General features: G+C 44.7%; 2 protein-coding genes and 1 non-coding gene across 9 annotated transcripts; 1 reads left to right on the forward strand and 2 right to left on the reverse strand.

Annotated features, from left to right (window-relative positions):
- Window positions 1-882: 882 nt before the first annotated feature.
- On the reverse strand, window positions 883-8,486 carry C14H17orf58 (chromosome 14 C17orf58 homolog). Of its 3 annotated transcripts, XM_073310734.2 has the most exons (5): window positions 8,106-8,479; window positions 5,221-5,853; window positions 5,000-5,089; window positions 3,182-3,373; window positions 883-2,462 (listed from the first exon to the last, which is right to left on the reverse strand). In XM_073310734.2, exons 1-5 carry the CDS (start codon window positions 8,167-8,169, stop codon window positions 2,272-2,274), a joined length of 1,170 nt encoding a protein of 389 aa, XP_073166835.1. In that variant the 5' UTR covers window positions 8,170-8,479; the 3' UTR covers window positions 883-2,271. The 3 variants fall into 3 exon arrangements, with proteins under 3 accessions (XP_073166835.1, XP_073166837.1, XP_073166836.1); XM_073310736.2 differs by lacking the exon at window positions 3,182-3,373 and having other exon boundaries at window positions 8,106-8,486; XM_073310735.2 differs by lacking the exon at window positions 5,000-5,089.
- A 3,893-nt stretch (window positions 8,487-12,379) lies between these two features.
- TRNAR-CCG (transfer RNA arginine (anticodon CCG)) lies at window positions 12,380-12,452 on the reverse strand. Its single transcript has one exon. It is a non-coding gene; the product is annotated as a tRNA-Arg (tRNA).
- A 4,621-nt stretch (window positions 12,453-17,073) lies between these two features.
- Window positions 17,074-26,809, forward strand: KPNA2 (karyopherin subunit alpha 2). Of its 5 annotated transcripts, none has more exons than XM_073310631.1 (11): window positions 17,074-17,155; window positions 18,294-18,426; window positions 18,537-18,674; window positions 19,189-19,277; window positions 20,216-20,484; window positions 22,138-22,232; window positions 22,337-22,600; window positions 24,142-24,375; window positions 24,801-24,983; window positions 25,945-26,094; window positions 26,209-26,809. In XM_073310631.1, the coding sequence occupies exons 2-11, from the start codon at window positions 18,352-18,354 to the stop codon at window positions 26,299-26,301; spliced, it is 1,590 nt and encodes a 529-aa protein (XP_073166732.1). In that variant the 5' UTR covers window positions 17,074-17,155; window positions 18,294-18,351; the 3' UTR covers window positions 26,302-26,809. The 5 variants fall into 5 exon arrangements, with proteins under 5 accessions (XP_073166732.1, XP_073166731.1, XP_073166734.1 ...); XM_073310630.1 differs by having other exon boundaries at window positions 18,305-18,426; XM_073310633.1 differs by having other exon boundaries at window positions 17,074-17,151; window positions 18,305-18,426.
- Window positions 26,810-27,701: the final 892 nt, after the last annotated feature.

A 27,701-nucleotide genomic window follows, 5' to 3' on the forward strand; every position in this document is an offset into this window, starting at 1 on the left:
AACTCCAGCTACATTATTCACGTAGAGTAGCGTAACTTAGGTTAACTTACCCCTAACTTTGCCTAAGGAATAAAAGATGCTTGCTGGGGCCTCCATCTCTTTCCATCTGGATTTCAAGGTTTGGCTTTTTTTTTTTTAAATAAAAAATATTAGAATTAATTTTAACTTCTACAGCACTCTCTGAAAAGCCAAATTACCAGCTGCTTCTATTGGATTTGTCTGTGCCCATGGTCCCAGGCCGCTATCTGGGCTAGTGTTAGTCTCTGCTTGGTTTCTTCTTACGCTGACTGAAGCCCCTTCTCTGAACTGTTTTTAAGCAGGCTCCAGTCTTTTCATATGTTGTAATGATGATACATATCACAGGCGTGAGGTAGCTTAGCCAGGTCCCCATTGTAAAGGAAATTTCACTGGCTTAATACAAACTTTGGACTGATAAATCAGTGTTGAGAAGCTTTCATAGCCCACCTGCAAGATACTACTTTTATAACAGTTTGATGACAAGAAGAAGAGATTTTACTGCTATTCTAAAAGGCAGCTATTTTTCCCCACTGTTAGAGGAACTAGGCCCCCACAAGCTGTTTCAAAATAACTTTTTCATGACTAGCTAAGCAAGTTGATGCCTTTTTTTGAAAAGGCATTGAATCTTTTTACTGGGTCTCCTCCTGAACTTCCTGAACTTTTTTTTTTAAGTTTCTGCCCGAAGAGTAGCGCCGATTAAAACAAACTGATAAAAAAGCTAAAAAGCTGGATTTGAGATAATTGGGGGGAGCTATTTAAGAATATTTAATACCAGCATTTCCTACAAAGGGTTAGACAAATATCTTTTTGACATTTAAGTCTCACTAGGGCTCTAAAAGTAAAAGATCAGGTCCAACATAGAACTGATTCCAAAGGTAACTTTACTGTTTTGCAGATCTAAACCTCATATCCGTGTCTTCGTAGAAAAATTATACCAAATACACTCAATAGTTTCAGGGTTGAACATCCACTTTAGAAGAGTAATTAGGCATGCAAAATGTGTATGCAATTGTATGACTGATTTGCATGCCTCGGTACCATAATTTGTACATGCAAATAGGTAACTGTACACATACTAATTGGTTATTTGTGCATGATTTGTATTCAATTAATGAAATACGGCATACATTTTTAACAGGGTAATTAAACATTGGAACAATTATCAAGGGTCATGGTGGATTCTCCATCACTGACAAGTTTAAAATCAAGATTGGATGTTTTAGAAAAAGCTTAGGAGTTATTTTGGGGAAGCTGCATGGCCTGTGTTATGCAGGAGGTCAAATTAAATTATCACAATTGTGCTGTCTAGCCTTGGAATCTATAAATGGAGCAATCTACGAACACACATGTAAGCTCTAATAAGGCATGCTGTGGCATATGTATTTTGAACATGTTTTTAAATGACAAGAAAAATCTAGTCCCTTATAGTCGAGAAAAAATGGTATAATTATACATTGTTTTCATAGTTTTAAAAAACAGTATTCTGTACTTTGAGGAAACCAAAGCGCTGCAAAAATTTTATTTATTTTGTCAGAATTCTTCATCTGATAAATCCTTTGATAGTGTTTCAAAACAAATGTCTACATATGTATGCTGTGCAGCCTTTGAGCTACAAATGATCATGCAACCCATTACAGATTAAGGATTTGAGTGCTCTTTTTTTAAAAATCTCATTGCACTGAGAAGTTTAATACTATTAAATATACGGTTTTGAATATTAATCTAAGCAATAAGTGACCGCTGTTCTTCTCAGTTAAACTGGTGTAAAGCTAGAGTGACTCCAGTTACTCCTGATGTACATAAGAGGTGCTGACAAAAGAATTTAGCTCTAAAAATAATCATAGTGGGTTATTTTCCAAACATTAAGATTTAAATTGTGTATTATAAAAACGATAACCTACTATTTTGGAATCACATTTAGAGAGAAATCCACTAACCAGTTAATATTCTCTACAGTGAGTGAATAGGTTTGATTTCTCGTCGGTGGGTTTTTTCTCTTTTTTTGTACACTACAGTGGTATCTACCTATATAATCAGAACCTTTGAAAGAAACATTGTTTTATAAACCACCTAAGACACCAGATGCTCATCAGTATTGGAGACCAAATTAAGCAAGAGCTGAGCTGCAGTCACTCTAAAAGGATCCTTACTCTGGAAGGAAGGTCAGACTCGATTAAAGGAGAGACCAGTTTTGTTCTTCTAGCTGAATACCAGTGCTGCTTAAGCCCTAGTAAAGCAGTTGGGACTGTAGCCTCATCTACACTTGGTGTGAGCTGCCCCTTGGACTTTACGATCCCTCTTCCTGTTGAATCTTTTTACGTAGTTGCTGCTGCTCCTTAGCAGCCCATCTCCTGGCCGCAGACGCCCTTTCAGGAACTGCAGCAGAGGTGTAGGTAGCTGCCGTCTCTTGTGGTATATCTGACCCATCACAATATATCGACTTCCTGCAAAACAACAAGTAACTTACTCTGGGTTGGTTGATTGTTGGTTTGGTTTCATTTCCTTGTTTCATTTTAGAAAAACACCTGCTCCACTGTGGATGATTGTAGCTTAGCCACATTTTCTTTTAACATAAATTAAGCTAAAACCAACTGTTAAAGTAGCAAAATTCAAATTACTAATAAAGCAAGAGATGGGCGAAAACTGGAACTGGTTATGCCAGCTCTCTTCTCTCTCCTCCCACCCCCCACCCAAGATCTTGACTTTTGGGAATTGGATAAAAGAAGACAGGTCTGCTTGCTGGTGAAGGCTTCAGCAGAGCAAAGATTCTACAGAATGACAGGTTTCAGAGTAGCAGCCCTGTTAGTCTGTATTCACAAAAAGAAAAGGAGTACTTGTGGCACCTTAGAGACTAACCAATTTATTTGAGCATAAGCTTTTGTGAGCTACAGCATCGAATGCATCTGATGAAGTCCTCCTTTTCATTCTACAGAATGTATTTTTTAGGGGATTGAACGGCTTTCACCATTCCGCCTTTCAGACGGTTGGGCTCGTTTTGCAGATATGGGGAAACCAGAGAGAAAACGGTATGTGTGCCCCCTGTTCCTAAATGAATCAGTTCCTTCTGCCCAAAATGTCCCATGAACTCCCGTTAAATCTGGGTTAACTGAAATCCCACAACAGCCAAAGGAGAAACTGACCAGATTTAGCTGGGATTCATTACCGAGTTTAAAATCTGGACATGGTTTATTGCAGTTCAAAGCATCCACAATGAGAATGTGAACTCGGAAGAAGAAGCCATCGGGCGTGATATACAGGCGACTCATCTTGTATAATCCGTCACTATTTACCAAGAGTGTAACCAGGCGGACTCCTTTCCCCAGTGTTTCCACATCATGAACAATCCCATTCACTGCTAGTTTAAGAAGGGAGAGAGGGAAAACAATCACTCGATATACTTGCTAGTGGAACATTGATACTCAGCTCATGATACGTGTGGAGGTGCTAAACGAATCACAATGCTGCAGTGAACAAAAGTCTTAATTAAAGTTTATAAAGTACTTCAAAGTTGAGTCCTATGTGTTGTTGGATAACATTGCAGGTTGGGAATAGTGGGGGTAAAGGTAGGGTTGAGTATTCACTTGAAAAGGAGAAGAAAAAGAAACATTCATTGGAGTATTAAGCTGTATTTCTATTACACTGGAGTATTATCTAATTTGAAGGGATAGTCCCCTTGCTCAGTGTCCTTCCAATGCAGCCTGATAAGGTACCATGAGTCTTAATCTTAGCAAACCACAGGGAGCTGCGCTACACCATTTCTGCCTCAGAAAGACCCAGGACTGGGCTGAGTTAACTGAGGGACTGGAAAATCCCCCACATGTATTCTAGACAGACAGTGATAAAGTTACTGAAGAGGTAAGGCTAGAAAACTTCCTTGACAAAGATCAAGGCCATACCTGCCTCATGGAGTGAAAACTTCTCTTTGATGCAGCCACTCGACCTTTAATCTCTAGATGTAAATTCATGAGGAGTAAAGCCCTTTCTGTGATCACTCTAGGGGAACCGTGGCTGTGCAGATTAATGTTCATTCAGGCCGGGTTAAGAGACATGCATTTTTTTAAATTTAAGAAATAAATGAAATTGTTAACCGTTAAAGAATGAAATATGCAGAAGGCCAGTACAAGACCTCAATCAGAGACCTATGTCCTGGGCATCACTCTAAAATTTTGACTAGAAGGAACTTAAGGAATGTTCACATTTGTAGAAAACTGCCTAATTTCTAGTCAGGCAAAACAGATGACTCATAATATGCTTATTTTCTGGAAATAGAAACACCTGTTAACTGGTACTAGGCATGTATTTTACTTATCTGCTTTTAAATATTGAGAAAGACACCATCTAATCCTCTGCTTCTTTGATAATGAGAGACAGCTCCATTCAGAAAACTTGTGCTCCAATTTCCAGTGCAATTAACCCAGACCTACACTATCTTTTTGTACCATCTGTGTGTGTGACATAATGGCCATTAGAATCTAATGCAGCATGACCGCTGCAGGCAGGAGTCCTAAGAAGCTAAAGCAAAGTCCTGAATGCCAAGAGCATGCTATTCAGGCCATCATCTGGCACAGTCTTCCATCCAAATTATATCCTAAAACTCATTAGGTAAATAATGCAATGCCAGTTAAACAATACAGCTACAAAGGCAGAGGGAGAGAGATGTTTCCAGCTGTGGGTTAATAAGAAATGGCTCGTGAAATGGCTTTAGCACTGACAGTGATGTGTGGATGGAGTAGGGGCACAAAGAAGGCCAGAGCCAGACCAACAGAAAGGGGATGAGACAGTGAAACACGATTGATGCTATTTGTTGTGTATGTATAGGAATATCTGTGATGGGTACCTTAAAAGCAGTTATTAGAATAGACTGGAGCAAGCCCAGGAAGGCTTTTAAAAACCAGAAAGGAAATGTATGTGCTCGTAGTATGGCCCAACGAGTGTCTCTGCCATGCCTGCCGGTAATGCAATGGGAACAAAACGGTCTTACCAAATTCACTCACACAGAAAGCCTCTGCTTCATCTCTCTCCCTCCTGCACTCTGTCAGGCACACCTTCTCCTTGTTGTCAGCATCTAGAACTGCAACAGGCACATGTGTTGTGGATGTGCAGCATTAACACAACATGGCCCCTGGAGTTCAGGAGTGAAAGTAAGTAACCCTGTTCTCCTGAGAGGTCACAAAGTCCCTTCCCATAGAGGTGCCCCCTTACCTTTCTTTAGCACGTTGAAGTGATACAGCAGGCTAGATGACTGGCGGTTGGTGACCCAGGAGGGCTTGCTGATGTTTCTTACAGGGTCATGCTGTTTGTAGGGATTCATCTTGCCAGGTCGGTTGAGGTGATCCACCATATTGGGATCTTCTGTCTCAGCTGCCCCTGTGTCTTGGAAAGGATGCGTCTCAGCTAAAGTTAAGGATCTGCCTTTATAATGGGAAAATGCTCTATGGTGGAAGTGTGCAGAGATGCTGTTCGCTGCCTCAGACTGAAGCCTATCTGTATGCATTCTGTTTGCGTAACTGAAGTCAAAGGAAGCAGGAGGAGACCCCTCCATGTGGCTCTCAGAAGCCAGGACCCTGCCATCCTGGTGAGGCTCTTTCCTCAGCCCCGTATTGTTTTCCACGGAGGTCTTGGCCTTTTTCTTTCTGTCGGGTGAGACTGAGAGGATGTCAGCAGCTTTTGGCCACTGCAGGTTAGCTGGAGACAGTAACCAATGCTCTGTGTGATTCTCTTCACCAATACTGCTGCCTCTAAATGGGAACTTAGCTTGGCTTGGTGTGGAGTCTGCTGCACCATACCCATCCTTGCTGAGTGCCCGAATGGGTTTTCCGATAAAGGGCAGGGCTCCTATGTACAAATAAACAGAAGAGGCAGAATTGTTTTAACTTTTTGGGGGGATGGGGGAGGCGACTTGTAAGCTCTTTGGGGCAGAGACTTTGTTATATGTATGTACAGTGCCTGGCACAAGGAGTGGAGGGGGCAATTGAAGCCTTGCCATTACCACAATATAAACAATAAATGGTCCACTAATGGGAATAAAGCAGAGTGCCCATATCTGACAGGCATTTGATTTCACTGTCCCCACATAAGGGAAGATAGCACCTGCCTTTCTGGGCCTCATAGCTTGTGGGACAAAATCTGAATTAGCTTCTCATTTCCAAAATGCTGCGGGGTGGAAAATAGCTGGGATTTGAACAACAAAACAGCCTTTCAAAAAATGCGGGGGCCAGAAACACAGGAAAGAGTGGAGGGGAACTTTCTAGCTCCTATTTCAGACAGAATCCCAGTAACTGCAGCATGGAACTTGGCCCAGCTGTGTGCGAGCTGAACCCTGGCGATCTGCATTTTTACTATTATTGTTACAAATTAAAAACACGATTTATAAACAAACCCTTCTCTCGAAAGAGCCCTGAAAGTCCAGGGAGCATCCGGGGGAGCCAGATTCACAGTGCAGCTTGGGCTGATTGTTTAAAAGGCTATGACAACAGAACTATTTGGTTTTCCCATCCATGGGACGCCTTATTGACAATGTCATCTGGACTTTTCAATGCTCATGGGCTTTGAGGATTGCTGAATAGATCTTTATCCAGTGTTTTGGACTTCTGACTTGTGCGCCATAGAGCTGTCAAGGAGCCCAAAAAGCTCATGTTTGGTAGAAAAGCCATTGCTTTTAAGTTACGATCCCTTGCAGTTTGTTCCTGATGGCAGAAAGATGGGACTGAGAGAGATCTGCCCTTTATTTCAAAATGAAAGTTAAGAAATGATGATTATGTTCAAATATAATTGTGTTTTTGGGTCAGGCAGGTTAACAGCACAGTGCAGGCCAACTGGGAAAATTTCCAGGTCTCATTTCACACCGTCCCTTTCCCCTTTCGAATCTCACAAAGCAAATTGACTTTCCTTTTAGACAGAGTTTTCTTTCCCCTGCAGTTTTTTCCCCTTCAAATTTGTGGTTCCCTCTTTCTTTTCAGCCTATTCTTGCCATGCAATTAGTTTGCCAATGTAGAGTATTTAAAACCAGTTTACCCACACACACAATGTGAGTGCTTGCTGTTTGCAGTTAACAGTTGCAGTGTGTAGGAGTACAAGTTGGCTGATCCTGACTCGTCCTGTGAAGTATTTGACATACACAGATGAATAAAGTCCTGGTTTATCTCCAAAGCCTGACTCTCAGCTGTTGACCTTACTATTACTTCTCCGTTGCTCTCACCAGCTGTTGTCATGGGAAAGATTTCCTGATATTTGGGTTGAATGCATATGAAGTCAGAAATTTCCATGAGACAAGTGGGGGCGGGAGAGGTACAAGCTGAAGCCAGGGACATGGCAGAGTGCCCTGGAGCTGTTCTCCCTGGAGCCATGGAGCCTGAACAAGTCCTTTCAAACACGTCTCCTACCTGCGATGTTTACCCCCAAGACACACTTTCACTAAGCACTGAATTTCTAAGGAGAAATTAAGCATTTTGTCTTGACTCAGATTTCCAATCCCCCTCAGTTCCTCTGTCAGATCTCTGGAGACTGGGAAAATAGAACTGCAACATAGCACCTGATCTTTTCTGTCCTCTGGGAGAGATGCACCTTTTACCTCCATACCCCTTGTGGGATGCAGTAACAAATCATCTGTTTAGTCTTACATGCAGAAGGCACAGGTGGGAGCTAAGAACAGCTGAACTAAACCACAAATTTGGAGCCTACAGGGATAGGAGGGGGGCTATAAAAGTCACACGAGAAACCACACACATGAACCACTACGTAATTCACAAACTGCTCAACACTGGCTAACTCAGGATTCGTGGCATTAGCTGATTCTCTGTTTCTTGCAGGTGCTCTCCAGCCTCCCCAGACACACACCTTCCTCTGACACATCAAGCATGTCTGCTTGTTTTCTTGACCAATGGACACGCTAAAATCTTCCTTTCCTTGGCTCTCATGTGCTTGCTGCTGCAGCATGCTGAAACGGATGCAGCTGGAGAGGGCTGTCAGGGCAAGAATTGGAAATAATGTGTCTAGTCTTTGTGGGAAAGAGCAACGCTCAGCCTCTCCCCTCCTTGCTGAAAACAGCAAATCTGCCCTTTTCTGCTTTGGAATGTTAAGAAACTTACCTGCCACCAAGTTGGACGATGGTCCCATGACAAAACAGAGGAGCCAGAATGCTTCAGTTGTCATTTTGAAGGAAACCGTTTCCAGACTCTAAATGACCTGGAGTCTTTTATGCCCTTCCCCCTGGTTCATGCTAATGAGAGGCAGCCTTAGGGGAAACATGAATCGCTCCCTGGACAAACCATTGGAGCAAGACCAAGCTGCCGCAATCCTGCTAACCTCCCACTGCCACTTTCTAAGAGAAATGTGTATGGAGCCCCCCCACGCTGGCTACAATTACCTGAAAATCTAAATGTCAGTTCTGTCTTTGCCTGATTAAACGCGTCTTCCCTAAACACCTACTCTCTACACAAAGTGGTGGGGGCTGGGGCGGGGGGTGTTGTTTTCCTTCCCTACCTCTGAGAGAAAATTGTACAAAACGTATCAATGCATAATTGGATACAAGGAACTGCATGAAAATGCAGCATGCAGAATCAGGGACCACATCACCTCTACATGTCAGCATCTACTTTGGGGCCGCGGAGGGATGAACTCAGCATTTATGCACAGTCGGTTATAATGAGTGCATGTTTTTTAAGGTCGGTTATATTGTACATCTGGCTATTTCAGTCCTTACTATATGGGGATTTTGCAAATTTTTATAGTCATTGTCCATTCTCAATAGAAAGGTCTGCTGTTCCCTGTAGTAGTTTCAATTTATTTTAAAACCCGGTTTCAGTAACTTGAATGAGTATCTAGAACTCTGACACCCCTCCTCTCATCTTACACACACTGAGCCAAATTCATCTTGAGAGTAACTTTATTGATGTGGGATTCATGTAGCCCAATATGCTTGTTCCTATCTAACCAGTTTAAACAGTTGAGGACTTTTCTTCTTATTACCAAGCCAGATGTTCACTGAAGCTGCTTACCCCACTGTCTGATAAGGGATGTTATGAGGATCATTCAGTTAGTTTATACCTGTATAGTGCTTTGAACACAAAAAGCACTATACACGTGTTGTTAAAGGTCATTAGAAATATCCTGTAGCCTGCTTACTGAAGCCCATCTTTACAGCCAGAGGAAAGCTATGCAATGGAAGACCCCAAAAGATTGCTGAATGTTGTAGTATCACTTAGTTTAAGCTTAAATGGTTTACTAAGAATGATCAATGCATCAGTAATAAATATATGTAATCGCTCTATGGATTTCTAATGCTCCTGTGGGCATGTTCTGTATCAAGTTACCAGTCAAGACAGAACATGGCTGGGAGAATACTGCAGCTTTAGGATTGGATATTTGCCCTCACTGATGTAAATGGTAAACTTCCAGTCTGTTGAATTATTTTAAATAAAACAGACCAAAGGTATATGAAAACTTATTTTGGTTGCTACCAGTTAGAGTGGAAATTTTATTTCTTTGATGTCTGATGTAGATAATTGATATTTCTTTATAGCTGGACTGTCTTATATATTCCAACAAATTCCCCAGCAGCACAAAGTCTTATTTCAAATAGCTGTGTACAGTTTATTCTCTAGATATCTAAAATGGTTTGCAATATGTAAGGAAATTGTAATACATATGTGACCCTATGCTTTAATTTCCCTAACATCATGTGTTAAATCTTTTTCTTCTGTTACAATATGCCTTTTAAATGTTTTAATTCTGAAAGTATGCTAATGTGGGGGAAAATCATTGTAGAAATCTAAACCCAGACACAATGCTGAACTGAATTCACAACTGGGGATTCACATTAAACATCTTAACCATTTATATTTTATTAATTTGGCTGTTTAGGAGCTGGTCCAGCACAGTGCATTCCTCTCCATTTCTCCTGGGGTTGGGTGGGACAATGAGGGGCTACACACCAGAAAAAGCAATGGGGTGGATTAGATGAAATACACAGTTGTTCTGTAACATTTATCTAATATGTTTCTATGGGACTGTGCTATGGCAGGCAAGGATAAAATACAACCTGCAAATAATTAAGTGAATTTGTTATGCTTCTTTGAATGTTAAACTCTCTATGTTGTTTAAACTCCTCAAATAGTAAATAAGTCAGCTGGTTAGTGTCTGAACACCAGACTAGGTGAGCACTGGTGCCCCCTGGAGGATAAGGAATAAGAAAAAGATGCCTATGCTCTCTCTCCTGATGCAGCATTTTCTTCCTTATGTAGAGGATGCAGGGGGCAAGCTGTGAGTATGAACATGTGAGGAGCTGCAAGTGAAGTTGTCTTTCTGGGTGTAATTTATATCTACTTCAGGATGTACGTGGGATGCATCAGAACCATGCCGACGTTTTGATGATTTAAAGAAACCACTAAACAGCTACAACCTTCTGATAAAACTATTTGTCAGTATACTACAATCCATTTTACTATATTGCTGTGTCTATGTCTGGGTGTTTCTCCTAAAAATTCAGCTATTTTAAAATTTCAGCTTCACTGGTAGCACTGTGGACAATGTGGTGGTTAACATGTCTAAACTAGTCTTTGCACTGATGCTACTACGGGTGAAGCTGCTTGTTCGTTAGCAAACTGTAGTGAAACACTCCTAGTAGAGGATTCCTTCTCCCTATGAGAGAAGTTTAGAACTACAATTTTAGCAACCAATTACATCTATTGAAAAACCCCAGAGACCCTGCATTGGTGGCAATACTGGCTTGCAGTGAAAAACTGGATGAAGTCCCCATTCCTAATCACTATAGAGAAAAGAACACTGAAGTTCTGATGCCATCACACCTGATGTGTGATGAACAATGGCTCACTACAAAACACTAGGGCTCAGATTTTAAAAAGTAGTTAGGGGTTGAGCTGCTTACCACTGCAAGACTTAAGTGATAAAATGGCCATTTTCAAAAGTGACAGAGGCGCTTAGGAATCTCAATCCCATTGATTTTAAATGAGTCTTAGGCGCCCATGCCTTCTGACAAAGGGAGTTAGCGGTCTATATCCCTTCGGCATTGAAATGCTGACACAACACAATGTCTCAACACCTTTAAAAATCTGGGCCTAAAACATCAAAAATTAAGTCCAAACGAAGACCTAGTCTACCTCTGTATCTCACCATAATCCGAGGGCATGCCAAAAACAAAGCACAGCAAATCCTCAAAATGCTCAGCCAGCAGCACCTATGAGAGGTTTCAGAGTAGCAGCCGTGTTAATCTGCATTCGCAAAAAGAACAGGAGGACGCGTGGCACCTTAGAGACGAACCCATTTATTTGAGCATGAGCTTTCCTGAGCTACAGACCACTGTTCCCTCTAAGCTGTGCGCGTGCAGAGCCGAAACACCGTGCGCACGCAAATGTGCACAGTAAGAAATGTTTTGTGCACGCAGCCTGTCAGAAATTAGGGGGAACGATGCCCTAGACCCCACAGCTAGGAAGGCCCAAGGAAAACCAATAAGGAGCCACAGGGATACGGAGCGAGGCCCCTGATCGGAAGCTCCCTGCAGTCAGTGGACAGACTCCAACGGGCCCTGGTTCAGGCTTTTACCCAGTACCCCTCCGGCCGTTAAAAGTGCAAAACAAAGGGGGACCCCTGCTTCTGACAGAAGAGGCGTCATCAACGGCCACAGCCTAAAGGCGGGAGCCGGCACCCCGCGGCCCAGCGCCCTGGCCAGGAAAGGCCACCCAGGGCCAAACCCCCGACTCACGCCCCGTCCTGGGCAGGCTGCACCCCTCGGACGGACACGGGGCCGACTCCTGTTTCCCTCGCGCCCTCACGTGCCCTGGCCACCGAGCGCTCCGGCTCTGCCCGCGTTTACATGGCAACCGGCGCCGCGCTCCAAACCCGCCTGGGCGCCTCCGGCCCGGCCCCCGGCCTGCGCCCTTTCTGCGCCCCAGACCCACTCAGGCCGGGGCCGCGGGGGCGGGGCAGGAAAAGCCCCCACCCGCCCAGGAGGCCGCTCCGCAGGTGCTGGGCAGGTGTCTCCTGCCCCGCAGCCCCGCTACACGGGGATTTCTTTCCGCCCGGGGAGCGGGAGGGTTAACGGGCCGAGCTGCACGGGGAACGTCTGCCTCCTCGAGCGAGGCAAGAGCCCCTCCGCCCCCGCCGGTGCGGGACTCCCCGGCCTGGTGCGCGCAGCCATCCCAGCCCCGCTTTGCATGCCCCGGCCGCCAAGAATCCCCGAGCTCCCGCGCGTCCCGGGGCGGCATGATTAAAAGTGTGTCAGGGCAGCGGCGTGTGCAGCCCCTGCGGGCGTTAATAACGGGGAAGCGGCCCAGGAGCCCGGCGGGGGCGCCCAGTCACGAATTTACCAGGCTGCTCCGGCTCGCTACAAAACGTGTGAGCGGTACGACCCAGATGGGACTCGAACCCACAATCCCCAGCTCCGGAGGCTGATGCCTTATCCATTAGGCCACTGGGTCACCCAGTGAAAACGGAGACCGGCGCGCTCTAAAGGCCCCGCCCGGCTCCAACTGGCTCCGCCCCCACCCAGCCTTTGGTCCTTGATGATTCCAGCCTCACTCTAAGGGCCCCGCCCAGCCGAGGACGGCCCGCCCCCCACTCGGTTCCAAACCCGCCGAGCTCCGACTCCGCCCCTCCCCCGCGCTCTCAATCAACAAGGCGCGCTAAGGACTTGCGCCTGGGCCCTGCCCTGCCGTTCGCGACACGCCCTTAGCCTCACTCGCGCGCATCGGCCGTTAGCTCCTCCCTCCCCGCGCGCCCCGATAGGTGGCGTCCTTCCTATAGCCTCCAGGACGTACTCTAAGGCTTTCTTTCCCCGCGCCTCCTCCATCGTTAGCACTGTCCTCTGCGCCCATGCCAGCTCTTGCATGATATTAGCTCTGCCCACTCCCATGCAGGTCTGACGTTAGGTTGTCCCCCACACAGGCTCTCCATGTCACCCATTCCCCCTCACACAGCGCACCCATTAGCTTCTCCTGGGCACCCCACTGACAGCATGTCCTGCCCCCCTGGCAGTCGCTTCCCATTGCTTGCTGCCCACTCAAGCGCTCTGATTGTCATCTTCTTCCCTCCCCCTGTGTGAGGCCTCTGGCCCGTATCCCTTCCATCAAAACACTGGCACCTGCCAGGTTTGTCTCCTTCAGCCACTGCAACCTCCTCTACAGCTGGCCCGTTCCTTGGGTCCCCCAGCAAGCTTCCTGTGCCCCAGAACCATAACTACCTCCGGTCTGCCCCGGCTCCTCCAGCTGCTCATACTACCCAGGGCTCCACCCTGGTGGGTTGCACGTTTCATTGCTTGTGTTCACCAAGGCTAGCTGGGTGTATAGCTCTGCCAACCAAAGCAACCTGTGTGACCCTCTAGTAAGCTGCCCCGTGTGATATGTGTATGCCAAAGGCGAGAGCACCAGAGAGTTTCCACTGCAGTATCAAATGGGCACTCTGGGCCTGATTTTAATGGCAATCAGACTTCCAGTTTTCACCAGAATCAGTTGGGTTCTGCCCATTTGATATCTAATATTCCCTAAAATTAAAGAATTGGTCAGTTGTGGTTTTCAAAAGTTGTGGTGTTACAGACAGACAGAGAAATGCCATTACGGCTTCACTTTCATGTAGCAAAGGAGCTCCAGCTCACTATCCTCAGCCATTGGCTCTGCTTCTCCAACATGATTCCTTCTCCACCCTCTGTGCTTTGCCTCAGTCCTTGCTTTAGCCCCTTTCCCACTTGTGATTCCCACTGCCTTTTTCTCAGCTTCCTTCTTCTGATGTGCCAAGCATCCACTCTCTCTCCCCTAAAAATATCTCCTCAAAGCTCATTGCTTCTGGTTAGCTTGGAATCTCTACCATCTATTTTGGCAATCATCACTCCCACGCTCCAGCCAAACCATGTTCTTGTGCCATTCATATTTCTCTTCATAAAGGTCAGAGCAAGCAAAATAACTACAAACCAAACCCTATATAAAATGTCACTGAGGAACCCTCCTGTCTCTCTCCCATTGCCTGTCATCTTCATTTGCTGTGTTATATGTTCTTCATGGCGGAGACCTTGTCTTCATATAGGTCTGTAAGCTACCATGTGCTTCTATGGCGCTGTATAAAAATAATAATCTAATTAACAGGCATGTGTCTCAGTGGCTGTATCACTAGCTTTGACTGGTTGAAATTTGAACTGTGGTCATAGGGCTTAATGTGCTTGAGTTTCAGCTGGTGTCCATAGGATTCCAGATCTGTTGGGAAAATGTAATACTGTATAGCGTGTGCTCTGGATCCTTGTCCTTCTTGTCAAAAGCCAGTAGGGAAGTATTGAGCTTTTCAACAGATCTGAGGAAAACAGGGTGCCAATTATAATTTTTAAAAAATTATGAGTTTGACTTCTGTTCAAAAAGTTATCCCATGTATATAATCTGTTTTGCATTAATATACTGGCAATCAATGTGACAAGACAACTCATAGTGTCTCTATGCCACTGAATTGATTGATTCTAGTTAATTAGTGTTCAGAACTAGGTCTAGCATATAGACTTGTGTTGATGTTGTCCATTTCACCAGGATAATTTATAATCCAGAAAAGTTCCCCACAATAGCGGGACCATTCTCCCGCTTACGTTTGCTACGTGAGAGTGAGCTGCTGGCAATGTGTTCTCTCTTCAACTTTGGAATTTGCTCTTTGCTTGGTTCTAAACATCCCAAATCTATTTGATCTTTTGGGCATGCTACAAAACCCCTATTTTTGAGCTGGCTTTTGAGAGGGTCTGGTGGTGGAGGTCTTAGGAAACTAAGGTCTAAGATGTTTTGGATTTGGAATCTGAGGGCTGGAGAAGTATGTGAGGGTAGGTTGCTGCTCTTTTGATTTGATATTTAGTATGTAAGGAGTGCGTCTTCAATCGATTTGCTTTAAATCCCAGTAAAGAGCTGTTGCCACTTTGGTTAGGAGCCTGCAGGTCTTGGTTGTCCCAAGAGCAGGAAGGAAGGCACAAAGGGTATGTCTATGGGTACGTCTAGACTGGAATAAAAGATCCACAGCATTGCCGTGGTTGGTCCAGATCAGCTGACTCAGGCTTGGGCCGTGGGGCTAAACATTGCTGTGCAGACATTCCGGTTCAGGGTGGAGCCTGGGCTCTGAGACCCGCCGCCCTCACAAGGTCCCAGCCTGGGCTCCAGCCCGAACCTGAACATCTGCAGAGCAATTTTACAGCCCCACAGCCCAAGCCCCAAGAGCCCAAGTCAACTGACACAGTCCAGCTGCATGTATTTAATTGGTGCATAGATGTACCCTACATTGCAATGTAAACCCAGGGTTAATAGAACTCAAGTTAGCAGACCCTGTTTTGTTAACTTCGGGCTTGAACATCTACACTCATCTGTAACCCCAGTTTAGGAATTGTTGAACCCTTGGTCCCAACCTTGGGCTCCAGCTTCTACATTGCATTACGTGGGCCCAAGTCCAATCACTCATATCCCAGTCTTCCTAGTGACTTCCTAAAATGTGGCTGGTGTCACCCTTTCTTCATTGTGAAGTGTGGGAAAATCTGACTGTCCACCAATCTTTACAGTCCAGAGGACAAAGGAAGTCAGCCCATGGGATTGTGGGATATTTCTGGTGGATTTCATGAGCAGGAGTCCAGTGGGGCTGTGTCTACATTGCAAAACAATAGGGCTTGAACCCTAGGTCCTGGATAGGGTGGTCAGGTGCCCAGTTTTTGATCGGAAAGTCCAGTCGAAAAGGGGACCTGACTGTGTCCGGTCAGATCTACGGATCGGACACCCAAAGTCCAGTTACAGTGGGTGGGGAAGGCGGGGAGGTGCCAGGTCATCACCTGCCCAGCCCTACTCAGCCGGGGCCATCTCCTACCTGCATCAGGCAGCTGCAGCTCCCAGCCCCGGCTCCGCAGGCAAGTCCCTCCTCACCTGGGTGGGGGGTGGAGGAGAAGAGCAGCGAGCGGCCAGGAAGAATGGGGAAGAGGACCGAACAGGGGGTGGGGCCTCAGGGAAGAGGTGGGGCAAGGAGGAAGAGGCAATGTTGGGGAGGTTCCAACACTCCTGCTGGAGTGTCTGTTTTTTAAATATTACAAACTTGGCAACCCTAGTCCCAACTTGACTGAGGCTCAGATGCTCCACGCCAATGTAGTCCTGGGTCTGAGCTCTGGATTTGCGTGATTTGTGTGTAGACAGAAAGGGGTTAGGCTTGAGGCTGAGTTTGAACACTGGGTTTACAGTGCCGTGTAGACCAGGGATTCTCAAACTGGGGGTCTGGACCCGTGAAGGGGTTGCGAGGTTATTACATGGGGGGTCACGAGCTGTCAGCTTCCACCCCAAACCCTGCTTTGCCTCCAGCATTTATAATGGTGTTAAATATATTTTAAGTGTTTTTAATTTATAAGGGTGGGGGGGTTGCCTTCAGAGACTTGCTAAGTGAAAGGGGTCACCAGTACAAAATTTTGAGAACCACTAGTGTAGATGTACCCAAAGCGTGCAGCAGCCCTAGGTGGCCAGGGGTTTGGTCATGCTGTAGGGGATGTGACTATTGAAAACCCCACCGTGAAAGTCCATTCACTCCTAACGCGAGAAGGGGGGAGGTAAGAGCAATGACTTCCTCCTTCAGGCTTCACTCAACCTCCCTGCTTGGGTGTACTGAAAGCGGCCGCTTTCGGCATATTTTTGGAGGTCCCCATAACAAAAACAGGCCACTACCGGGACAACAAATCCCAGCATCCCATGCTCCGCCTTCCTTCAAGCTGACAAGGAACAAGGCCGAGCATGGGGTGCTGGGAACTGTAGTCTGCTTCGGGCTTATTGGCACTAGGTGGCGCATTGTGTGCTGGGATCGGTAGTCTTGGAGCCGCGAGTGGTGCGTTGTACGCTCTGTGACGTGAAATCATCTCTCTCCAAGAGCCTGGCGCGGTTCTCGTGAGACCGCTGGTTCCCCCTCACGCACACCTCCACCTCGCGAGAACAGCTTGTTTTTCAAATAGACCAATGAGAATGTTGCTTTGGCTCGAATTGACCAATAGGGGAGCGAAGACGCGGGAAATTTAAATCCCGCCAGGGGCGGGGTCAAGGAAGAAGGGGCGGGGACAGCGGCAACGTGTTCTCTGGTGGCCTGGGCGAGTCAGTCAGTGCGCCGGTGTGGTAGTAGCTGCAGAGACGGGAAGCGGTTTCTGTTGTAGGTGGGGGTCTCGCGCGCTGCGTCCGGTAGACGTGGGAGTGATGGAAGAAAAGCGGGGGAGGGGAGTTCTGGGGGGTGGGCTGGAGTAATAGGGGGTGAAATGAAGTTGGGGGTTTTCTATGGGGTATTTAGTGTGGGGGAAGGGCGGCGGCCGGGGGCTATATGGGCTTGTGAGGGGGCAAGAGGCTAGGCGGGGTGCGGTTCTCGGGCTGTATGGGGCGGGGGGATGGGCTAGAGCTGTAAAGGGTGAAATGAGGTGGGGTAATTCCTATGTGGTGGTTATATAAAGGGGTGGGGGAAGGTAAAACACCCCCACCCCTTGCATCCCATTGCTCATTACGGGGGCTAAGGTGGTTTCCGCCCTGCTGGAGGGTGGATGGGTGGGGGATTTCTAGATTGCAACTCTCCCAGGGAAGGCACTGACTGGGTTACTGGCTTATTTTGAATCGGGTGGTATGTTCTTGACCGTGTGACTGCAGCAGCTTCTTTGTGTTGGTTTGGGGCTTGACTCCCTGTAGCCTACATAAGGAGCTGCGAGCTGCACCCCATTATAAATGTAGCGGCTGCATTGTGCTTGGGGTGTGTCTGCAAAATGGCTATCTCCATTTAAAAGGCCACTATCAACTTTAACTCACTTTACGGAATTGACTGGATTTCAAGTTAAGTACATGTTCTACATCTGCCTGCCCCCGAGTCAGGCTGCCAGCCTATGTGTTTCTAATCTCTTTTTTGTTTTTTTCCTGGGGTGGGAAAATAACAAACTTTCTTGTTGCTATGCCTGAACGATCAATGTTGTTTGCTGAAATAATTAATCTGACTATGCATCGAGGGCTGTAAGAAACCTAAAAATTATATATATATATATATATATATATATATATAATTTTCTGTTTATTTGCAGTAAACTTGGCTGTTACTTGTAACAATAGTGAGCTTTTAAAAACAAAAAACATCCCTTCTGTTTTTCTAACTTAACAATGTCCCTTTTCAAATCAGAGGCAATGCTAGTTATTTAAGTTTTAGGTGGAATGATATGCAATCTGGACATACTTCTTTTATCTTTAACCCCAATCTTGATTTCAAGTGTATGTCTTAATCTGAAATCTTTTTGGCTAAAGCAAATTAATTGCTAATCTCAGATCTGTTTCAGGTCTGTCTCTTTCATTGGTATTGCCTGAGGTCTGACTCCTATAAAAGATGTCTACCAATGAGAATGCTAGTGCAGCAGTTGCCCGTCTGAACAGATTCAAAAATAAGGGAAAAGATACTACAGTGAGTATCTGATCATCAGTTGGAATGTGTGGTCAAATATATTTTTAAGCATAATTTAGCCCTTTCAAAAGAGAAGTACAGTTCATCACGAATGCGCTTTTGCCTCTCAGGAAATGAGGAGGCGGCGGATTGAAGTCAATGTAGAGCTGAGGAAAGCTAAGAAAGATGATCAGATGCTTAAAAGAAGAAATGTCAGTACTCTCCCAGATGATGCCACTTCACCCCTTCAGGAAAACCGGAACAATCAGGTAACTAAGTCCTGAACTCAGTTATATCAGGAGGTTTTTCCCCTTATGCTGGGCTGTGGCTCTGCTGCATGTCTCTTCCATCAGTGGATGTGTTCCTATGTATGTCTGTAGTGCTGTATAATTATGTTACCAACTGTAACAGAGAGACCACAGTGGCAATCCCTGCCCTATATAACCTCAGACTGAAGGAACAAATAAATACAGTAGTGCTAGGCTTTGTCTACAGTGGGAACATGGTTTTAAACACAGTTATCTACACTAATGCTAAGTGGCTTTAATAACAATTAAAATTCACGTTAACACACCTAACAACTAACTTTCCCAGTGTAGACAAAACTATGGCTGACAAGGATTGGGAGTCCCGTTATAATTGCACAATGTTCAATAAAGCAATGTGCGTTTGACCGGTGCTTTCTCATAGCACTGTGCCTTGTGGGCTAAGGGAGCTTTTGCTTGCTATACAAACACGCATTCTTCCCAACGTAGTCTTAACAACTTTCTATTTCTCATGCAGGCCACTGCACACTGGTCTGTTGAGGAAATTGTCAAAGGAATTAACAGTAATAATTTGGAGCTTCAGTTGCAGGCAACTCAGGCTGCCAGGTGAGAACCTTCAAGGTCAAAGTTTATCCAACTCTTCTATGTGGTTGGGGATAAAGGGGTTCAGCTAATCAGAGCACAGGTGTCAGTTGTAGCAAATACTTTCTGGAAGCCTTGTTCTATGTAAATATTGCTAACACTTCTATAATCTGCTCTTTGGCAAGTAAACATTTTGGAATTGACACTCTAGTCAGTGTGGAGACTAGGGCCAAATGGAATTATAACCTAGCATTATGTATAACCTTGAATGATTAAAGGCGTGAGCTGACTTCTGGGACTTTGAACCTGGCACACCTGAGCTGTTCCCTGACTCTGTTTCTGGTCTTAGGGGTGGCACAGAGGTGCTGCAAGATTTTTAAAAAGTCTCATTCTCCATTTACAGAATAAAATATTGCATCTGTTTAATTATATAGTATGATGTTTAGGGATAGAACTGGGACCTTAGTTTAGGGCTGAGAATTTAAGACACTAATGTATACAAGTGGAAAACGGGTTCTGGGATCTCACTTCTGAATGAAGTGAACAGCACAATGGTTCCAGTTAGGAATGTGGTCCAAAACATGTGAACTAGCAGAAAGATCTCACACTGTTTTTGTGCAGCCTCTGGCAGCTGCTGCTCTCTCTACATTAGAATATACCTCTTTAGCAGCTCAGATGCATTCTTACTGTTGCAGCAACATGAAGCTAAGTTTCACTTCAGTCACTGAACAAAACCTCTAAAGAAATTTGCCCAAAAACAATTTTGTTAACATTTTAAAGCTTCCTAGCTAGCTTGTGTTCAACTGACTTGTAGTCTGTCTGAACGTCTCAGTACATTTTGCTGCTTCCCCTTTTGAATGTTTTTATATTTTACAAAGTGATTCTCAGACTGACTAAACTGGAATCTTCCCTAAAGATTTTAGTGGACAAAAATAACTTTCTTATTTTTATTTCTTCCATAGGAAACTCCTGTCCAGAGAGAAGCAGCCCCCCATAGACCATATAATTCGGGCTGGTTTGATTCCAAAATTTGTCTCCTTTTTGGGTAGAGCAGACTGTAGCCCTATTCAATTTGAATCTGCTTGGGCGCTTACCAACATTGCTTCTGGCACATCGGAGCAAACGAAGGCTGTGGTGGATGGTGGGGCTATACCAGCCTTTATATCCCTGTTGGCTTCGCCCCATACTCACATCAGTGAACAGGCCGTGTGGGCTTTAGGAAACATTGCAGGTATATCAATGTGGTGTATGACCATTGCTTTCAGGCCTACTTCCTTATATACAAGGGGAAGAGAAGGCCGTTGGGGCCAGATTTTCAAAATAGCGTGGTTTCCATTTACCTAGCAAGCAGAGCTCTTGCAAATCTGGCCCCACCCCCAATGTCGTCTAGCATATAACAACCTGAACTCCCACATGGAGATAGCCAAAAGGCAAGGAGTTATTTGTGACTAAGTGTAGTATTCAATACAACTTCTATCAAAACCTGGCAATCTGTAAATTCCATTTGACACAACACTTTCATATTTCACTACCATCTTAATGTGGTAGCTACTTCTCTTTTCAATAGTCTGAGTGGACTCTGATTTTTCTTGAAACAGGTGTCCTCTTTTGGGGCTTGGGGGGAGGGAGATACTGAGGAGCTTTCAGGTGTTTGTCTGCAATCTGCCTGGTTCTAGTCAGTGTTCAGTCTAGTTCTTGATTTCTAAGTTTATAAATTCAGACATAGCAAGGGTAAAATAGTGATTCAGATGATCACTGGAGCAATTATTTTAGTACTTGAATTCTAGAAATGGCTGTTTAAAATATTGCATGGCTTAGGCAGTGGATTTCTGGGATACCTCTGTATTCCTTCCGCATAGTCTCAAAACTTTAATTGAGGCTGAAGTCCTTTCTCTTGACCCCTAAAATCTAAATCCTTAAACTAGCCATAGCGTGGCAACTAGGAACTGTGGCTCTCAGCCATGAGAGATCAGAATTCCAAAGTACTTCATAATTTGCATAAGACACCATCAAGTATCTTAAAAAAATAAACATCCTTTTCTCAGGGATGGACTACAGGAACTCATCAACAGCATTAAGTTCACTCTAGTTTTCATGCACCATCACAGTGCAGTTATGTCTGACAATGTAGGGATATGTTAGGGTCCAAGAGTTTTTATTGAAATAAAAGCAAGAATGTTTCTATAAAATTGTTCTAGTGCTACAGTGAGACTGCTTTACTGGGGGGGAGAAGAAGGGGTCTGTGACAAAATAACCATTCAGTAAAAAACACTTCAACCATAGCCTTTAATTACTTTGAATCAAATTGTGAACTAAAGATTTTAGTCTCTGAAAGTGGATTGAAATAACATTGACCGTAACTAATAGGTGCTTTAGAATATTTTTAATCTAAGGGGTAGTAACAAGTGAATTCAACTAGAAGTATCTTAAAATTCCCACTTAGCATAACTCATACTTATTTACTCTGGAATTTTCTCCAGACAGAATGAATGACTCTTTCATGTTCCCAGTTCAGTACTGGGTCAAATGCATTTTGTGGAAGGGTGTGGGATTGGGTTAGGTTTCCATTAGAACTAGGGAGGGCAAGGGAGAAAACTCCTACTTGATTTTGAGTTTTGTAAAAACTTATTACCAAACCTACAACTTAAGCCACATTTTAAAATATCAGATCAGGAAGTCCATGGCTTGAGTAGGGAAAAAAAACATGCATTCCAAGTGGCTTATCACTGACAGCGTTCTCCCTTTGTCCACCAATGCTTCTGCTTCTTAATCAGTATCCGCATTAATGATTCACTAAATCAAGGAAGGGATGCTGTTTATACACAGCCTGCTGTTCAGTTAGGAGTTTCCTGTTCCTGACATAGATATCTCTTCTGGCTTTCAGGTGATGGTTCAGCCTACAGAGACCTAGTTATTAAGTATGGTGCTATTGACCCACTGTTGGCTCTACTTGCTGTGCCTGATATATCTTCTCTAGCAGTAAGTGTGCATCACAAACGAAGTCACAGCAGTAGCACTAAACTATTATAAATCACTAAACTCCCAGCCGAACAGGAGCTAACCACAAACGTTTACTTTTTCAGTCTGGATACTTGCGCAATCTTACCTGGACCCTCTCAAACCTGTGTCGCAATAAGAATCCTGCACCACCCATAGAAGCTATTGAGCAGATCCTGCCTACCCTAGTTCGTCTATTGCACCATGATGACCATGAGGTCTTGGCAGATACCTGCTGGGCAATCTCTTACCTCACTGATGGTTCTAATGATAGAATTGAAGTAGTAGTGAAAACTGGACTGGTGCCACAGCTTGTGAAGCTCCTGGGATGTGGTGAACTACCAATAATGGTAAGATGGTGATGCATAGAAATTACTTCAGCATGTATTTGTCTGAGTGGTTTGTTAAAAACAAAATAGAGCAGTGGCTTTCAAATCATGTTAGCCATTTCATGTAGTCAAAAGGAAACCCATAACACATACTTTGGCTGATCCATGAGTAGATGGTCTTTCCTGAGGCCCTCACATGAATGATCTATGCAGCTAACAATCTTCTTTCCTCAGTAACTTCAGTAGCTTGACAAAGTCTAATGACATCACTCTGGTCTCGATTTCACTTATGAATCATGACCTGAAGAATAGCTCTGTGTAAGCTTGAAAGCTTGTGTTGCACCAGTAAAAAAAAAACTACCTCACCCACCTTCTCTCCTTATGAATCATGAGTAGGTCCCTACCAAATTCATGGTCCATTTTGGTCAATTTCACAAACATAGGATTTTAAAAATTATAAATTTCATTATTTCAGCTATTTAAAACTGAAATTTCAGTTTTGTAATGGTAGGGGTCCTGACCCAAAAAGGAGTTATGGGGGGGTTGCCAGGTAGGTGTGTGTGTGTGGGGGGGTGTGTGCGAGGGTGTTGCAGTACTGCTACCCTTACTTCTGTGTTGCTGCTGGAGGTGCTGCCTTCAGCACTGGGCAGCTGAAAAGCGGTGGCTGCTGGCCAAGATCACAGCTCTGAAGGCAGATCTGCCCCCAGCAACAGCACAGAAGTAAGGATGGCATGGTATGGTATTGCCATCCTTATTTCTGTGCTACTACCTGCAGAGCTGGGCCCTCAGTCAGCAGCTGCCCCTCTCTGGCCACTCAGCTCTGAAGATAGCGCAGAAGTAAGGGTGGCAATACTGTGACACCCCCACCCCAAATAACCTTATGACCCCCTGTAACTCCCATTTGGGTCAGGACCCCCAATTTGAGAAACGCTGGACTCCCCTGTGAAACCTGTATAGGGTAAAAGCGCACACAAGACCAGATTTCATGGGGAGAGACTAGACTTCACGGCCATGAAAAACATGTTACAGACCATGAATTTGGTAGGGCCCTGATCATGAGGCATGGGTAACAACTATCAAAGATATAGTAGTTATCTACTAACCCTTCAGACTTAGTAGTTTTCCTTAATTAACTAGTTTAAATTACCAATGGCTTCAGTCCACAACACTGATATAAAGCTTGGCATTCTAACGGCAGTGCTTGGCAATGGAATCTGTTAAAGGAGTATGGAATCTTAAAACTTAGCTCAATATGGTTAGAGCATGGGTTCTAGGAGTCCAGCTTGAGTCTTCCTCCCAACTCTAGCACTTTATAGGCATATTGTGCTAAGACCGTATCTTCTCCGCCTCAGTTTACCTACTGTATAACAGCTGTAATGTCTAGACCACTTCAGGTTTCTCAAATGAGAGGGGTATCATAGCTGTTTATTCTACAGCAACCCACTTAACTGCAGGGGATAAAGCAGAAGAGCTTCTGGTGGTGATGGTCTGCTTCTGAGGTGTTGTACTAGTGGAACTTAGTAATATGTCCTATACTCATCATTTTGCAATGTCTCTTTCAGACTCCATCATTAAGAGCTATAGGAAACATTGTCACTGGCACCGATGACCAAACACAGATTGTTATTGAATCAGGAGCACTAACTGTCTTTCCAAGCCTGCTCTCTCACCACAAAAATAACATCCAAAAAGAAGCAGCGTGGACCATGTCCAACATTACTGCTGGCCGTCGGGACCAGATCCAGCAAGTTGTGGATCATGGACTTGTTCCATATCTCATTGGAATTCTGAAAAAGGTAAAAATCCAATGTCCTCCACAATGAGATTTTGTAATCAAGTGCCAAAATTCAGGCCTTACATATGGAAGTATGTTTCCCACAGACTTTAGTGGAAGCCACCTACTGTTCTAAAGGTGTACTTACTCTAAAATCTTCAGGCTGATGTTGACTGTAACTTACTGTAGGGTTAAGATGACCACTTTTCAGAGTTGAAGTTATTCGAGGCAAGTTTGCTGTGTATAAAAAGGAGGCATTAAATATGCTCTCTGTATATTAATCATCTTTGGCAAAAACTTAGGCTCTGAATTTTATATACTTTAACTTTTATTGCATGGCCAAACTAGCACTTGGATATCTTTATTGTAGAAGACCTCACTGATCTACTAGTCATTGGTTTCTTGTTACTGTTTATACTGGAGTACATCACCCTTATTTTAAAACAGGGGGACTTCAAATCACAAAAAGAAGCTGTATGGGCTGTGACCAACTACACAAGTGGTGGAACAATAGATCAGATTGTATACCTTGTTCAGGCTGGTGTCGTAGAACCTTTACTGAACCTCTTGTCAGCCAAGGACAGCAAAACTGTGCTAGTTATTCTGGATGCTATTACTAATATCTTCTTGGTAAGTAGACAAAGGATTGTCCATTGTTGGTAGGATGGCCTGTAACAAATAATTCTCCATTAGTCGATGACTGAAGGGGAGTCTCCTACTGCAGATACTTCCCACCATGTTTCATTCAGTATTAACAATGCCTGGAAGTAGCTAACTATCTATAGCAGAGGTGGGCAAACTATGGCCTGTGGGGCCACATCCAGCCTGCGGGACCGTCCTGCCCTGAGCTCCTGGACCCTCCTGTGCTGTTCTCCCTCCAGTGCAGCTTCAGCACTCCATGCTGCTGGTGTAGTGTATTAAACTCCTCTGTATAGGAATGTGCTGCTGGTAGCAGTTATCGAGAGCAATTTACTACGCTACACTGGTGCAATGCTCTGGGTGGCGGGGGCTCTGTGCTGCATGATAAGGGAGCAGGTGGGGAGTTGGATAGAGGGCAGGGGAGTTCAGGGTGGTGGTAGTCAGGGAGTGGGGGTGTGGATGGGGTCAGGGCGGTCAGAGGACGGGGACTGGGGGGGGAGTTGAATGGGGGCAGTCGGGCAGGGGTTCCGGGGACAGGGAGTGGGCGGGTGGATGGGGCAGGGGTTCTGGAGGGCCGTCAGGGAATAGGGGGTTGGGGTGGGGCAGGTGGTGAGAAGCAAGGGGGGGTGGATGGGGCGGGGGCACAGCCTCCCCTAACTGGCCCTCCATACAATTTCCAAAACCCGATGTGGCCCTCAAGCCAAAAAATTTGCCCGCCCCGATCTATAGAGTTCAACCACAGTATCTTGTACCTTAGTAGATTCAGTAGCTAAGAACCATGCCTTGTTCGTAACCAGTCACTTTTGCTGGTTCTAAAAATGGCCATTATGCTCCAAGCAGGGACAAACCATCCATCCCTCTTACAAAGTTAGTCATTGTGGTAAATGTGTGGTGCTGCAGTATGTAAGCAAACCTCTTGAAGCATGAACCTTATATGGCTGATTCTTTGCAGGCTGCTGAAAAAATCGGTGAGACCGAAAGACTGTGTCTCATGATTGAAGAGTGTGGAGGGCTAGACAAAATTGAAGCTCTACAGTCCCATGAAAATGAACTGGTGTACAAGGCCTCCTCAAGCCTCATTGAGAAGTATTTCTCAGCAGAGGTGAGTAACTGAAGGATTGAAATATGGGTTTGACTCTCTACATCTCAACACAAGCAAGTGTTTTAAAGCTTGAAATACTGAAATCCATTTCAAACCTCTTTCCACCCCTTTTAGGAAGAGGAAGACCAAAATGTTGTGCCAGACTCTACTGTTGATAGCTACACCTTCCAGATTCAGGGAAGTACTCCTGACACTTTCAACTTCTAGACTTTTCATACATTCCAGCCAGCTTCAAAAGTCTCTTGGTTACCCATCTGAGTACTGCCTTCTATTTGTCTTAATATCTCTACTTATCTTTTTTTACTGTTTTTATGTGACTTGTAATGTAGCACTTTGTATAACTGAAGCATACTTGAACAGTTCAAAACAGTGTACATACTGTGTGAATTACTTACTGTAAATCTCGATCTTTCTACCTGAGTCTTGAAGTACACATGTAAATACTCTTCTACTTCCTTTTTTGGCTCTTATTGTGATGTCAGTGCAAGGCTGTGCTAATATAGCCTTCGTGCTGTTTGGGATAAGGGAGGTATTGGTTTCTTGATGTCACATCTATGTACATGCAAGGAATTTGGAGGCTTAACAAGTCATACAGCCTTCTCTCAGAGCAGGAGCCACTGCCATGCACTCTATGCCCAATCACAGTGGATCATCGATGGACTGTGAATCGGGTTTTAAAGAGAATTGGTGTTCAGAATTTAATAAAAATAGTATCAGAACACAATGTGAACTGTCAAACTCTTTATTTTTAAAGGAAGATGGGGCAAACCAGATGTATTTACACTTTTTCCTCTTTTGTACTTGTTAATCAACCAGTTTCTCATTCCTAGTGGCTGGGGAGAGGAATGAGTTCCTAGCCCAGTAGATGAGTACAAGTCTAAATTGTGTATGTGTGTATTTTTTTATTTGCCTGAAACTAGGGCACTCTACCCTTCAAGTATTGGATATGCATAACTGAATCCTATAGACAGACACAGCTGACAGATACCACTGCATAATGGGGAGCAGTTATAACACTGCTTCCTTGTTTGCTGCTGCTCATACAGTTGTCCAGTACCACCCCTCAGCAACCTCTGATAACACTCATGACTGTAATGAGATTCTAGATACCAACAGGTATGTCTACCCTACCCTGCATTTCAGACTACGTTGGTGTGATAGCAGTATGCACCACAGTGCTGCTCTGTAACTCCCTCTTCTCTATGATGTGGGCATGAGCTTAAAGGTCCCTAGTTTGCACTGATGTGGTCCTATTTAAAGAAACATGCCATAAGGGTCTGACTCCTCATTAAGAAAGGATGCTGAAGGAATGGCAGCCGGCGACCAGATGCTTACTAAAAACCCTGGAGATGGTTTCCGGGGGTGGGAGAAAAAGTTGTATAGCTCTACTTCTCCAAGGCTGGGCATGTTGACTTGATCCTCCTCTTCAGGAGGATATCGGACCATCTTATCTTGTATTGGATTAATGTATACAGCTAAGGGTACGCCTGCACTACCTGCTGGCTCAGCAGGTACTGATCAATCTATCGGATTGATTTATCGTGTCTTTTCTAGACGCGATAAATTGACGCCTGTACTCCACCTCGGCAGGAGGAGTAAGTAGAGTC

Source organism: Lepidochelys kempii, chromosome 14, assembly GCF_965140285.1.
Source record: "Lepidochelys kempii isolate rLepKem1 chromosome 14, rLepKem1.hap1, whole genome shotgun sequence".
In the NCBI taxonomy this organism is placed as follows: Eukaryota; Metazoa; Chordata; order Testudines; family Cheloniidae; genus Lepidochelys; species Lepidochelys kempii.

Coding starts and splice junctions, on each gene's coding strand:
- C14H17orf58 (XM_073310734.2), bottom strand. CDS start 8,169: ATGACAACTGAAGCATTCTGGCTCCTCTGTTTTGTCATGGGACCATCG. Junction 5,090..5,220: donor CTTCAACGTGCTAAAGAAAG/GTAAGGGGGCAC, acceptor TGCCTGTTGCAG/TTCTAGATGCTGACAACAAG. Junction 3,374..4,999: donor TTTCTGTGTGAGTGAATTTG/GTAAGACCGTTT, acceptor TTCTTAAACTAG/CAGTGAATGGGATTGTTCAT.
- KPNA2 (XM_073310631.1), top strand. CDS start 18,352: ATGTCTACCAATGAGAATGCTAGTGCAGCAGTTGCCCGTCTGAACAGA. Junction 19,278..20,215: donor CAGGCAACTCAGGCTGCCAG/GTGAGAACCTTC, acceptor TTTCTTCCATAG/GAAACTCCTGTCCAGAGAGA. Junction 22,601..24,141: donor GTGGTGAACTACCAATAATG/GTAAGATGGTGA, acceptor TGTCTCTTTCAG/ACTCCATCATTAAGAGCTAT.